This window comes from Photinus pyralis, unplaced genomic scaffold, assembly GCF_008802855.1.
Source record: "Photinus pyralis isolate 1611_PpyrPB1 unplaced genomic scaffold, Ppyr1.3 Ppyr1.4_LG1, whole genome shotgun sequence".
Classification (NCBI taxonomy): domain Eukaryota; kingdom Metazoa; phylum Arthropoda; class Insecta; order Coleoptera; family Lampyridae; genus Photinus; species Photinus pyralis.
In genome coordinates, this window is record NW_022170249.1 from 13,083,697 (window position 1) to 13,097,135 (window position 13,439).

The 13,439-nt window shown below is 35.6% G+C and overlaps 1 protein-coding gene across 1 annotated transcript in view; it reads left to right on the plus strand.

Moving 5' to 3' along the window:
• Nucleotides 1–8,626: 8,626 nt before the first annotated feature.
• LOC116174850 (zinc finger FYVE domain-containing protein 26 homolog) overlaps nt 8,627–13,439 on the plus strand; it is a 13,883-nt gene continuing 9,070 nt past the window's right edge. Inside the window, exons 1-2 of the mRNA XM_031492904.1 lie at nt 8,627–8,707; nt 8,753–8,951. Of these exons, the coding sequence (XP_031348764.1) occupies nt 8,627–8,707; nt 8,753–8,951 (280 nt within the window). The remainder of the gene's footprint in view (nt 8,708–8,752; nt 8,952–13,439) is intronic.

Consider the following 13,439-nt stretch of genomic DNA (forward strand, 5'->3'; position numbering starts at 1 on the left):
ACTTACAATTTTTTAAATGGTAATCATAGTTGGCTGTGACATTCTTAAAAATTGCATTTTTTTCTGTTTACAATGATATAAGGTTCATTGTACTTACTTTGACAAATAAACATGATACAGTACTGCGTTTGTATTATTAAGAGTAATAAAAACAGATTTTGCCATGGGAAACATTTTTGTTAATTACTGTCTATTATATATTTAACTTGGAGTTATAGTTGTGCGGTGGGGCACCGTTGTGTTGAAACCAGCGTAAATTACGTCGTGTTTCCAAATCTAACCCATCCTAACATATCTGGAAATTCATTTGGTAGAAAATGAAGATAACATTGGCCTGTCCAATTTTCGTCGTAAATGAAAGGTACCTATCTCACTAGATATTGTTTTCCATGGCAAACTCTGTTTATTTACCTCTCAATAATACGAAAATTCCTGCAGCGCGTTTATTTATTAAAGTACAAGACTTATTATATCGTTATAAAGAGAAAAATTTGTCCTTTTTAAAAATGTCAAAGTCAACTATGACTACCATTTAAAAATTTTGTTATATTTCTAATAATAACGATTCTACAACAATTAAATGAAAAATCACTAAATCTGTTTTTCGCTCATATCTAGTGAACTGTGATTTTTTTTCAAAAAACAATAGCATATCTGAAATAAGCTCTTAAAACGACAACTCTTTCCTCATTTAACCGAATCCGTATGTCTTAAGGTATGGTTTCCGAGATCCCAATGCTTAAAATGAAAAAAACTCACCCTGTATATAGAATGTCCCATGGAATAGGTAGCACTCAGGGTTCTGGGTGATGAAAAATAAGAAAAAAAACAAAACAAAATCTATTCGAAGCAACAAAACAATGAAAATAATTACATCAGATGTTTAAAAAATCAGGGGCGCACTCATGAGAGGGGGGTTTGGGCATTAAAACTCTCTCCAAAATTTTATATTAAGTAGGCCTAGAAAAATTTTGATTTTTATAACATCACTTATTGACTATCTTATTATCCATACTTACATACCTACAAATGGTGGTATAACTACAAACTATCCCCTCGAAAAAATATCATGCCATTATCAAGTTAAACACATTTCAAGACACTTCGCTTTATTTTACACAATGTATTACCATTGATGCATTGTCCCAGGTCACATTTTGTAGGTGGTTTAGCCGCAAGAATATCGAAACTTAACAGTTTTACCAGTTCGAGTATGTGGACAGATGAATCTTATTTTTCTAACTGCGGAGTGTTCAAATCGACATAATGAACACTACTCGTCACCGGAAAACCTACATGTTGTAGTTTCACGCCGAAATCAAGTAATATTTTTTTAAATTAATGTATTTTATGGCATAATGGGAAGTCATGTAATTGCACCGGTAATCTTCGATGGATCTTTAACTGCTCACCATTATTTACAAATTCTCCAATAAACTTCCTTTAAGGATTTTTCTCGACAACGTATGTTTCGAAGAAAGGGTTGGTTTATGCTATCTACCAACAAGCTGGCTGCTCAGGTCACAATTCAAGAATTATGTACAGTACATTATATTATAAAAGTAAATACTTAATTAAAAAATAAAAGTAAAGTGGAAGTAGCTACCACTACAATAATAATAATAATCAATGGCAACACGCCTAAACTAAACTGTCTTGAAGTGTGTTTCACTAATAATGGCCAGTATTTTAAACATCTGGTGTAATTATTTTCATTGTTTTGTTGCCTCGAATAGATTTTGTTTTGTTTTTTTTTCGTCATAGACTACTTGATTAAAATACAAAAACCGTTAATATAACTGGTATCTTATTTTCAATCTTATGTTATAATAGCTCGTTGAAAAGAGAATTTAAAAACCTATCAAGTAATCTAAAAATCCAATATGGCGCCCATTTAACTTTAGGAAGTTGGTAAATGTTCCTCAAAAGTGGCCATCTTGAATTTTTTTTTGACATCAATTCTAAATTAAACGTATCAAAGACAGTAACTTTTATATAAAACTTTTTTTTATATCTCTTATACTTTCGATGATATAAGACATTAAAGGAAATGACCAATTTTAGTTTTTTTGAATTTACGTCGAACCTATTCGACATTTTGAATTTCCACAAGGAAATTTTAACTAAGCATCTAAAACTGCAAAACATTGTCCATTTAACCAATTCTCTATCTTTAATAATAAGAAAGTTACCCATGCAATCCCACCCGATCTGGGACACACTGTATAGGTGTACCGCTTCGTAAGGAAAGAGATCAGAACTTATATTCAAGAATTAAAGCGCGTTGAGAAAAAAACAAGTGCTCAAGCAGATAATAGTCGAAACGTTGCAATGTTACCGGATCTATAAATCGTCGCGACAAAGCATGAAAGGGGTAGTCTCCGTTATCCATATCTATTAAGTACCGGGAATATTGCGCAGCGTTATCAGATTAATACGGGAGCAAATATTTTCTTCGTTTCGGTGCATATTTTGATAATTGTCCTTGCGTTTAAATTAATTGTTGGGGTTCAAGGTGCAAAACATTTCCGTTGCGTTATTTTTTGGAGTGGCAAGTTACGTTGAAAACAAGTTTGGTAAATCCGCCTAATTTATACGAGGTAGGTACTAATGACATTATAAATAAAACAGCAACCGGTAAAAGAGTTAAAGGCAATTAATTCGTACTTTTGCTGGTTACCAAAACCCTAAGTTATAAGGATAATTTTGGACATTCCATACTGTGGAAAATTGGTAATTTCCAGTAAATGAACCAAATTAGAAGTAATAAATTGTATAAGGAACCTGAAGTACGGCTTTACCCTGGATTCAAAGTCATCGTCAACCGTCGTTCGAGATTCACTGACAACGACCAACCAAATTTTTACCTGTTAATACAAAAGTCGGATTGTATTGTAAAAAAAGGCGTATTTTTTATAAATGATATAACCGCATCCAGACTAAAGATAGGTATTAGTAATTTCTTGTAAAATTAGAATTTCAAATTCATAAATACTATTCTTTTGTGTGGGATAAATTTTTATTTAGCATCCAGGGGCGTGTAAACTTATTTTGAATAGAACTTTGTGCTAGGTGTTTGATTATTATTTACGAATATAAAGATGATAAGGTAAAGGTAATTAATTAGATTTGAGCGTGATTGCACTTTTTGTTTTGTATTAATTACATGAAATACATCTATCTAATAAAAAAACGGGGGTGGGAACGAGAATATTTTCAACAATACATTAAAACAATTCAATTCGTATTTACTTAAGAGTGATTAAACCAGAGCATCAGGTTTTAATTTTCAGATTAGTGGAGATAACGAACCAACCTTCCGCAAGATAGGAGTCATTGAAGGTAGTCATTGAGTTAGGTATTTATTATATTGCTTTACATTAACTGTTACATTAAAATTTTCGCCAGTGCCGTAGAGAATGAAATTTATTTTCTACAATAGGGGTTTCGAATCCCTGTAAATGTAACTAGCCCGTTACACCGTCAGTTTTAAGACGTCCGACGTATCCAAACTAGACCTACATTCCAGCTAGGGTAATCTAAGAAGTATCCATTTCACAGAGGAAACCGATTCAATTTTGTCTGCGACGGAAAACATCGGCACCAGGAAACATTGTTTTAAAAAAGGTATTGCTCAATTTTCAATTTCTAATTGTACAAAATGTACAAAATGTTTGTTTTTATTTTAAATGTTTTTATTTTAAACTCTAATGCCATCTTAACTTTAGGTAATGAGAAATTAACGGTTTCACGAAAAATGAAATGAGGGTAAGTCTAATATTAAAATGATATTTGAAATCAACTTGGAAATCTTCGAAACTTGGCTATAATTTACCCTTTTTTCTATCTCTTATTATTATGCGCATAGAAATATGAACGCACCTACCTATAGATCTCGAATGCAAATACGTAGGTATAGGTAGATATCTTCTTGTATATACCTATATTAAATTGGGTATATGATAGCTAGAAGGCATTTCGTGAAATATGAGTAGATTAAGCGAAAATACCAAGAGAACCACCTTCTCATCTCATCCCCTAAACGTAGGTACATAACAAAATGCCAGAAGTAGAGGTTTAGGTTACGGTTTCACACATCCTATAATATCCCCTTCCGCATAGTTCGCACGCCACCCGTATTGTATTTCGTGAAATGTACACTAAAGACACCCACGCTTTATCTATCTATACAAACTAAGCTTTTAAAGTGCCGTATCAATTTCATTACTTTTAATTTAAATTGGAGGAGTTTTTCTCAGTAGACATTTAACGAACGGAAGTCTATACGGAACGTAGGTATTTAATGGCGGCAATACCTAATCGTATTACGATCGTTTAACGTCTACAAACGTCCCCCTAATATGCTGTAACACGTATAAATAATATTACATGGATATTGGTATGCAAACAGGAAGATGATTGATGAGACGCGCTGATGCAGTTGGGGAACATGTAAACGGGAAGCTTAGAAATACGGGTTGTATAATATCGGATTTTCGCTTCCGGGCGTATCTGCTTTTTGTATAGATGCTCGATATTCAAAGAAAGGGGACAAAACGTTCATAATTCCGCGACTTACTTGCAAATCTAGGATCCGCCGCCGAACTTTGATACCATCCGGACGAGTAATGAGGTGTTAATCCGAGATTTTCGGAAACGGGACAATACTGACCGCCGCCAAATTGGCCCATTACTGGATAACCAGTGTTCATCGCGCCTCCGTTTAATCCACCTCCGGCTCCTGGTGAATTTATGCTACTTCCACTAGAGGTTGATCTGAAAAAATAAATACAGTCAAATTATGTTCGAAGCTACACTCACCGGTATAAATTATAAATAAATAGGTAGATATTAGCTGTATTTATTTACATGACATGCGTGAAATGTGTCCACCAAATGAAGGTGTTAGATCTCAGCACTGAGATCATTTAAAAAGCTACGATTGTTTAGTCTAAATTTCGTTGGTAGGCAAGTAAGTAGGTAGGTACTTCTTAAAAAGTTGGTCTTGGTCGACTTCGGTAAACTAAACCCTGTACTCTTAATAATAATCGACCACGTTCATTCATGCGATGCGATGGAAGCTCCTAGTACTCCGTGCTTCAATTGCCAAAAATTAGGCCTTCATCAAGTTGACTGCCCTGAACCAATAAGGCAGTTGTCTTGTTGGCAATGTGGCTCAAAGACCGTTACGGTAGGGAATTGAGGTTGTTGTTCGGGAAACGGCCCGAAAAACGCTCGTTAAGTCATCTTCGGTCCAGACTACTAACATTTTAAAATCTCTATCCAAACTCAAATTAGACTTTCTGTTATAATATGTAGAAAATGATTTGCGACCTTATGTCCAATTTTTTTGTGGTTCTTATTATCAGATTCTGGCTTCGCGCTCATTTATAAATCCAGACCGTTTCATTAAATTACAAAACCTTAACTTTAAATTTATTGAACAAATTACTTCTTGTACGGTAGCACGGTACCGATGGGACTTCTATTGGTTACATTATTATACCAATACCTTAAAGGATCGTACTGTTTTTTGGTTCCCTACTTTAATAACTAATTTAAGTCTGGGAGTAGATTTTTGGGACAGGATGGGTATTACTCCAAATATTAGTGATGACTGTTGGCACTACTTCGTATACGCCAACGCATCCTAGTGTTGCCATTCTAGAACACTCTCGTCTTACTACTGAGCAACACCATTCCCTACAAACTCTTTTAGGCTCACAATCTTAGACCAATTGCGAGATGCCAAATATCTTAGTTCCCTTGAATTAAGACAGCTTCTTACTGAGCCTGGTCGTGGTCTTTTTCAATTTCGTTGCATGCCCTTTGGGTTGACTAATGCCCCTGTGCATAATTGACACTATTTAAAAACTTAATTGTAACCTAACTTTTTAGTTTACTTGGACGATGTTGCCATCATATCCTAAGACTTTGATTCCCAATTCGGAATTTTAGGTAAATACCGTTTTTTATAAATTAATTGCTGCTGGGTTAACTTATAAAAACGAATGTTACTTTTGTCGTTTAGAACGTAAATATTTAGGTTGTGTTATTGATTCTTTTGGTCGTTTATTAAGGACTTCCGGTTGGTACCGTAAATTTATTCCTGAATTGTCTACAGTTCTTGCTCCTTTAACATAACGTCTTAAGAAAACCACATCACAATGCGAGTTGGTAAGTTGTTGGCGACTTCATGAGTAAATTTGTTCATCTTTTTCCCGTAAAGACGGCGGATGCCAAACCTCTTGTTAAATATATCTATCTAAGATCATGTATTTCTTGTTTATAGAGCTCCGTAATTTCTTATTTGTGACAACGGTGTGCAAATACGAAGACGGACTTTGCTTTAGACCTTGTGAACGCTATCGTGTAAAGGTTCGGTATACTCCTTTTTGTAATTCACAGACCGAACCTGCGGAGAGGGAGAATCATGTGGAATAGCCATTTACGGTAAAAACAATCATAAACATTGGTACGTTTTGCTTCGATAACCTGTGTTCTTCAAATCTCAAAACACGAAACCATTGGTGTTAATCCCTCCCGTGCTACTTTTGAGAAAGAAGTTCGTATTCGAAGAGACAGCTTCGATACTGACTTGACGAACCTGATTGACGTAGAACAATAGTTAGCGCAACAACAAGAAAAGTAGATACGGCATTATTGCACGAATTAGAAAGCGTAAAAATATGCCACTAAAGGTTATTCTGCTAAGTTAGCTCCCAAATTGTTAGGACATTTTACAGTTAACCGTAAAATTGGGTATATGACCTAAGAGATTCTAAGGGAAAATCTTCTGGAACGTGGCACGTTTAAAATCTCAAACCTTATATTGAACCCGATGATCATAGTTAGACGTTTGTTTTTGCCGGATTGCTCGTTTGGTTTTGCTTCACAATTTTCAGGTATTCTTTTTTCGGATTTGACCTCAACATTTATTTATGTTCCATATTTGGAATTTTTCGTCCTGTCGAAGGAGAGGAGAAGAGTAACCGTTTATTTCTACCATTGCGTAAACTTTAGATTCGATGGCTGATTGGCATTATAGTAGGGCAGCTAGTGGCACATTCACAACAGTCTTATTATTGTTGATTTTTAGATATAAGATAATTATGTATATGGTAATAACATTTCCCAGCGTCTGCCAGCAATTTCGACGATGGCGCGGCGGTGGTGGGTGGTCGAAGATTTTGGAAAATCAAACCGTTTTATTATTAATGAACCTTGCTTTATTTGATTTATATGAATGTACTGAATTTCAGTACATTCATATAAATTTACCATTTGGTAAATAATTATGCAAGACGATTTTGGCGGAATATAGACTTTGAATGACGCCTTTAATTGCACGTAATAGGGAATTGTATTTATAATAGCATAAACGAGGACAATCACTGCCATCCCATTGGCGCACATGACTAGATCGCCGACTTGGACGTCGCGGGTTCGAACCCCAGATGCGCGCGTATTTTTTATGCATTCAATGTAAAAAAAGAATGTTTTACGGCAACACATAAGAAGAGGATTTTCGGTCCGGTAAATCAACGAATGTAAGTTAAAAACTCTGACACTAGCTCTTAGATTACGCTAACTGATAGTTTATGCGGCGGGTTTGAACCAAAGCATATGCAGCGAAAGTTTAACCCACTGTTATCATTTAGGCGATTGGCGAGGTTAAAGAAACCAAAAATCTGCATTGAAGAGAAGTAAAAAACTAGGGTCTATTGAATCCAAGTAGACACTGAGAATATATATGCAGCAACATGTATAGAAGGAGAAGATCAGTTTTAATGAGATGATGGAAGTAATTAAAGAAATCACCAAGGAGGAAAGCTGTTATCCATACAGTCTTGGTGGTTAAAAGAGTGTTTTTTGCATGTATCAAGACCCATCCAAGTATTGAAACTTCAAAAAAGAAACAAAGGAAAATTGGAAATGCATGAGTCTTGGCATCGCAAAAACTGTAAATAATATCCACATGTGGATCTGCTCCATTTGGTACATTTCATGTTCATTTTCCGGAACATTTCATAATATTTTCATTTTATAAAAATGTTAGTAACCAATTAAATCTTTCCTTAAGTATTTTCAGTTGTTGGTTTAACGTTCACCGATTAACATAATGTGTATGATGGATCGTATATTTATATTATCGAAAGTGCCTAGGAATTTCAAGTGCACACTTAAGAGTTATTATTACTAAATTATATTCTTCCTGATAAATAGTTCAACTAGACTGTTGTAGTTCCCCAACGAATGACTAATAAGAAACATTGAACCGATAAGTGTTAAAGATGTGTATAGTCATTTTTAATACCGTTTGAATTAGTTTATGTGTCTGTCTGTTATGTGTATTATAATTAGTATGTATCTACCTATGTATACAATGGACGTAACGCAATACGTAATCGGCATACTAATTCGGTCTACTTATCCAAAATATAAACAATAAATCTTTTTTATAGGAAACCCTTCAAATGCTTCTAATTTAATAATGTACCTACAAAACAGAAATTATAAAGGTTGCCGCACACTTGTTCGTTCTGTTCCGTCACGGCCGTCGACGGTTCGGGCTAACGCACACGAGGTATCTGCCAACTACACCGCACCGTATCATGATCATACTATGAACGTGTCAGGCATGGAAAGTAAACCACACGGACTACTATGCCCACTAGACCGTATCACCACTTTATCATACCCGTGTGTAAGGTTTCCGTTGTCTCGGTTGTACTTGAAACAAACTCGTCAGGAAGAGGATGCGAAACGAAAAGTCGAGGGAGTAGTTGATGATGAAGAACAATTTTATATGTACTTCCGTGTGTTCATCCTTTCTGCGCCTTCGCGCACCGGTTTGTGGCCGTCGCGTGCCATGCAAGGAGCGTACCGGCACCGGCAAAATATTCTCAAGGACTATATTGTTGACGCTCCGTGCATACCACGTTACGGTGGTCGGTGACAAAACAGTCTAGTGGGCATAGCATCATACTATTCTATACAAACAATATTTTTTTGCCTGGCATGGTCATCGTATATTGTACGTTGTAGTGGGTAGACACCTTTATGAGTTGTGACGTAACGTTAAGGAACGGGCTAATGTGCGCAGAGACGTTTAATTCAATGTCTTTTATGTTGAACGTGTTTTAACGGTCCATAACGGAACGGAACGGACAAGTGTGCGACAACCTTAAGTCGGTGTATGCATGAAAAGGGTTTCAATCACAAAGCGTAAAAAAGGGCATCTTCGTACGTAGACATTTTCTAGTTTAAAAATTATTGAGTTGACAAATTAATCTGTGATGTACCCGCGACTTTGCTTAACTGATGGTAGGAGTAGTTATTTCAGTTTAAATATCTTTTCGTGAGGTTTGAAAATTAGTGGGCCCATGTTGTGATTGAATGCTCGTATTATAGTCACCTCACGAAGCTTTCTGATTTTATAGCTACATTTTGTTTGTGATTATGTACGTGTGTTTCGACAGTTGCTTTGTTAGGGTTAGCGTTAGGGCCCCGTTTTGTTGGAACCTTGAAACGCGGGTGCAATGGTGAAGCTCGGCCTTAGGTTACCCAGGGGCCAAAAGCGTACTTAAAGGGTGTTCTCGTTGTGCTCTTATTTTGTGTAGGTACTTTTCCTTTCTATTCAAAATGCTCTCTGCAGAGCAACTAACTCCTGGCGTTTTTATATCGCGCTGACATAACATATTATAAGTAGGTACTGTGACCTGTGTGGTTGGTTTTTGTTGAACCAAGAGTTTTGTTGTCTATGATATCTCTATCGTACATAACTAGTGACCGCATCCTGTACAGTGTACACGTTGTGGATTAAAACTGTGTATATCACAGTTAAAACCAAGGTGAAAATGGTATCGTAAAGGGGCAGAGAAGACTATAGTTTGAAAATTATGAACCGGTCTGCTGATGATTATAGTAATTTAGAGCCCTAAACTTGTATAGATCGTATTGAAGAATAACGGTAGGACTGACAAGATGTGGCAAAACCCACTTAATAAAATGCACCGTTTTTATTTTTGTATTATCAATCAATTGATCCAGGCAAAATGCAGACTACTCTTCTCGGATAAAACAAGGTTGTCTTACAACGCGCTTGGAGAAATAGATCCACGAAATGTTTAAATTAAACGATGCATGTGTAATATATATGTTACCAGCAAACTGCGAAATCCGGCATTTTGCAAACGCGAAATGACGAATGCAACAGGCAAAGTAAGAAACGGAGCTGCAGTTCGCACTTTGCCTGCCTCTGTTTAGGGATTTTGCGAAATGCCTAAACATGCAGGCAAAGTGCGAAAGCTTCGTCATTTCCCACAGATTGCGCATACAGCGTTGCCATTGAATGGTAAACAACGCGACGATTGCGATTTAATTTAAGTACTCCCTAAATATTGCGTTCACGTTTAGACTGCATTTCTTCTATGGGTTTTCTGTTGAGTCACGCTTTGGATTTACTGTGGAGAATATATCAAATGGGGGAAGGTGCTATAACGCGACGGTTTTACGTTTGGCACAGATGCACGCGCAATCTGTGGAAAATAACCGAGAATTCTCACTTTGCCTGAATGTTTGGCATTTCGCGAAATCCCTAAAGAGAGGCAGGCGAAGTGCGAAGTCGAGTTCCATTTCTCACTTTGCCTGCTGCATTGGTCATTTCGCAAAATGCCTATAGGGATTTTGCAAAATGCCGGATTTTGCAGTTTGCCGGTAACATATCAGGTTTATACCAAACACGCAAGTTCACGTTTAATACGGGGTAATTCAAAATGACTGCAGACAGTTTGAATTTGTCGCTTGAAACTTTAGTGATTTTTTACTTAAGGCGTTGGCGGTCATGGTTTTCCCCAAATATACAAATCACAGCAACTACAAGCCATTGGGCGGTTTTTTACGTGTGTTTTTATTTTCTTGTATTTATGTTTAGTTATACCATACGAACCTTGCATTTTAAAACAAACATACCTACTTAGATGTATATACTGAAGCGTAAATGAACTGAGTTTTTTACCGTGTGTGAAACTAATGCGATAGGTATACCTAGGTATATACCTACCTATTTCTCAAAAATTGTATAGGTACCTACATTATCATTTATCCTGGTTAAACTATGAAGAAATATTGCGGTCGATGCATTTGACCTCAATCTAAGCGGGAGTGTTATGATGTGTTGTTTCGAAAATCAAACTCGTGCGCATTTATTTCAAAACGCAGGGAAAACCTAAATAGATAGGGAAAAAAAAGTGGTATTACCTATACTAAATTTAACGCGAAAAACTTCCCGACGGCGTATGTGCACCTTCAACTATAATAATAATCAATTATACGACTTTGCTAGTTGACGTCCGCATATACCTTTGAATAGGTAACGGTGTAAGTGCAGTGACAGACTGCGGATAATCTTGTAGCTATATTGCATATAGTATATAATCATTCTTTACCTAATATTACCTAGATCAAGAAAATACAAAAGAGTAACCTTTTTCTCAACGCAAACTAGTGAAATTATGAAATAAATATTATTTTCCTTAATTTGAGTTTTTCTATATTACCTATACATTTTGTTATGTAATATAATAATTTTTTTAAGTTTCTATATACTGCACAGAATCAAGAATATGTAATATACGGAAAAAACGAAATTTGGCAAAATTGTTTTTATTGCTTACTGAAGTTATTTAAAAAGATATTCCAAAATAAATGATACATTATTATGACCACTTTTTTTTCTCTAGAATTCTTATTAAAAAATAGCGATATTTACATTTTTCAAATCAGAAAAAAGTGACAGTCAAATGACACAAAACGTAAAAATGACTTCCGTAAGAAAAAACAAATTTGATCTTTTTAAATAACTTCAGTAAAAAATAAAAACGATTTTCTCCGAAAGTAGTCGGAATTTGTTCCATTTCAAAACAGCACTGTGTAGCATCAAAATATGCAATCAATTTCCGATTAAACCGGAAGTGATACAGGAAGTTGCGATGGATTAGATCGTAATGTCAATGTCATTGCCATATATAAAATTATATATGACAAATTGTTCGTAGCTCGCCAAATAAGAGACATTGGGGTGAGCCTCTTATCTTGAACGCACTGTATATCCCCCCCATGACTGCACACTGTCCAGAATCTTTTATTATTTGCAATTTAGATCTGGGCTTGTGAATAATTTTTGGCAAAATAAATGTGCCCAAATAAGCGTAGGTACTTATCATTCAACGTTTGTAGTATAAAATGCTGTTTATTTCTGCCAGTGGGACATTCCTCGCCTCTGTGACTCTTAGTGCACTTTGTTTCAAAATGAATACAGATAAATATCCCTATGAAGCTCGGTCACTAAGTAGGTACACAATTTAACTGTTAGGTATAAATGTTACGGTAAAAGTACATAATTGGTAATTGTATACAATCACCGGTAATTGTATACAATCACCAAAGTCACTGGTAAATGTACGAAATTATTCTCAATTATCTACTTTTACCGGTAATTGTATACAATAACCAAGGACCAGCGGTAAAAGTAAGAAAATGATATCAAAGGAAGAAATAAAAACAATAAATTCAAATAGTTTTTTTAAGAAGTGTAATTTTTGTTATTATTTTTTTTTAACCTAAAAACAAGAGTTTTTTTGCCTGAATCAATAACAAGAGGCAAATTTTGTATGGCAGAACTGATATAAACACTTACGAAGAATCAACACTGCAGACTAATAATAGGATCACACATGCACGTGGTAAACAAACGCACTGCGCTTGCGTGTCGATCCTCGAAATTTGAATTTCTTACTTTCACCAAGCTCCTCTGGCGATTGTAAACAATTACCGGTAAAAGTAGGAAATAGAGGGTCTTTTAAGATTATTTTCTACTTTTACCAAAGACTCCGGTAAATGTATACAATTACCACATTATGTACCCTTACCGTAACATAAACATTAGTTACGGGGGCGCCAGCTAAATGTGGCCCAGGGCGCTAAAAACATATAGCCCGGGCCCCGGGGCATGGAAGCAATAGTAAAATTGTAAAAGTAATACCTACCTAGGTTAGTCCTCGGGTTAGTCTATGGGCCAACTGGCTAAATTTAAGGAAATGGTATAATTTGGGGGTACCAATTTTCATTTTTACCACGGTTAGACACATGCATTAGGATTTAAAAAAAACGATAATTGCCATCTCAAAGTGGTAGCTAATAGAAATGGCGGCCAATCCAAGATGGCGGATGTTGAGTTTTATAAAATCAACTATACCTATCTTTAGAACTATTGGTCCGACTTCATCATTTTCTTAAATGAAAGCTTTTGTGTGTGCTACAATATTGTCATAACTACATTTCCCATAAAATCAACAATTACCTAGTAACTAATGCATGAAGTAAACGAACGGAATTTTTTTTAACTCTTAACATTTAATGAAAACTAAATTAACCCC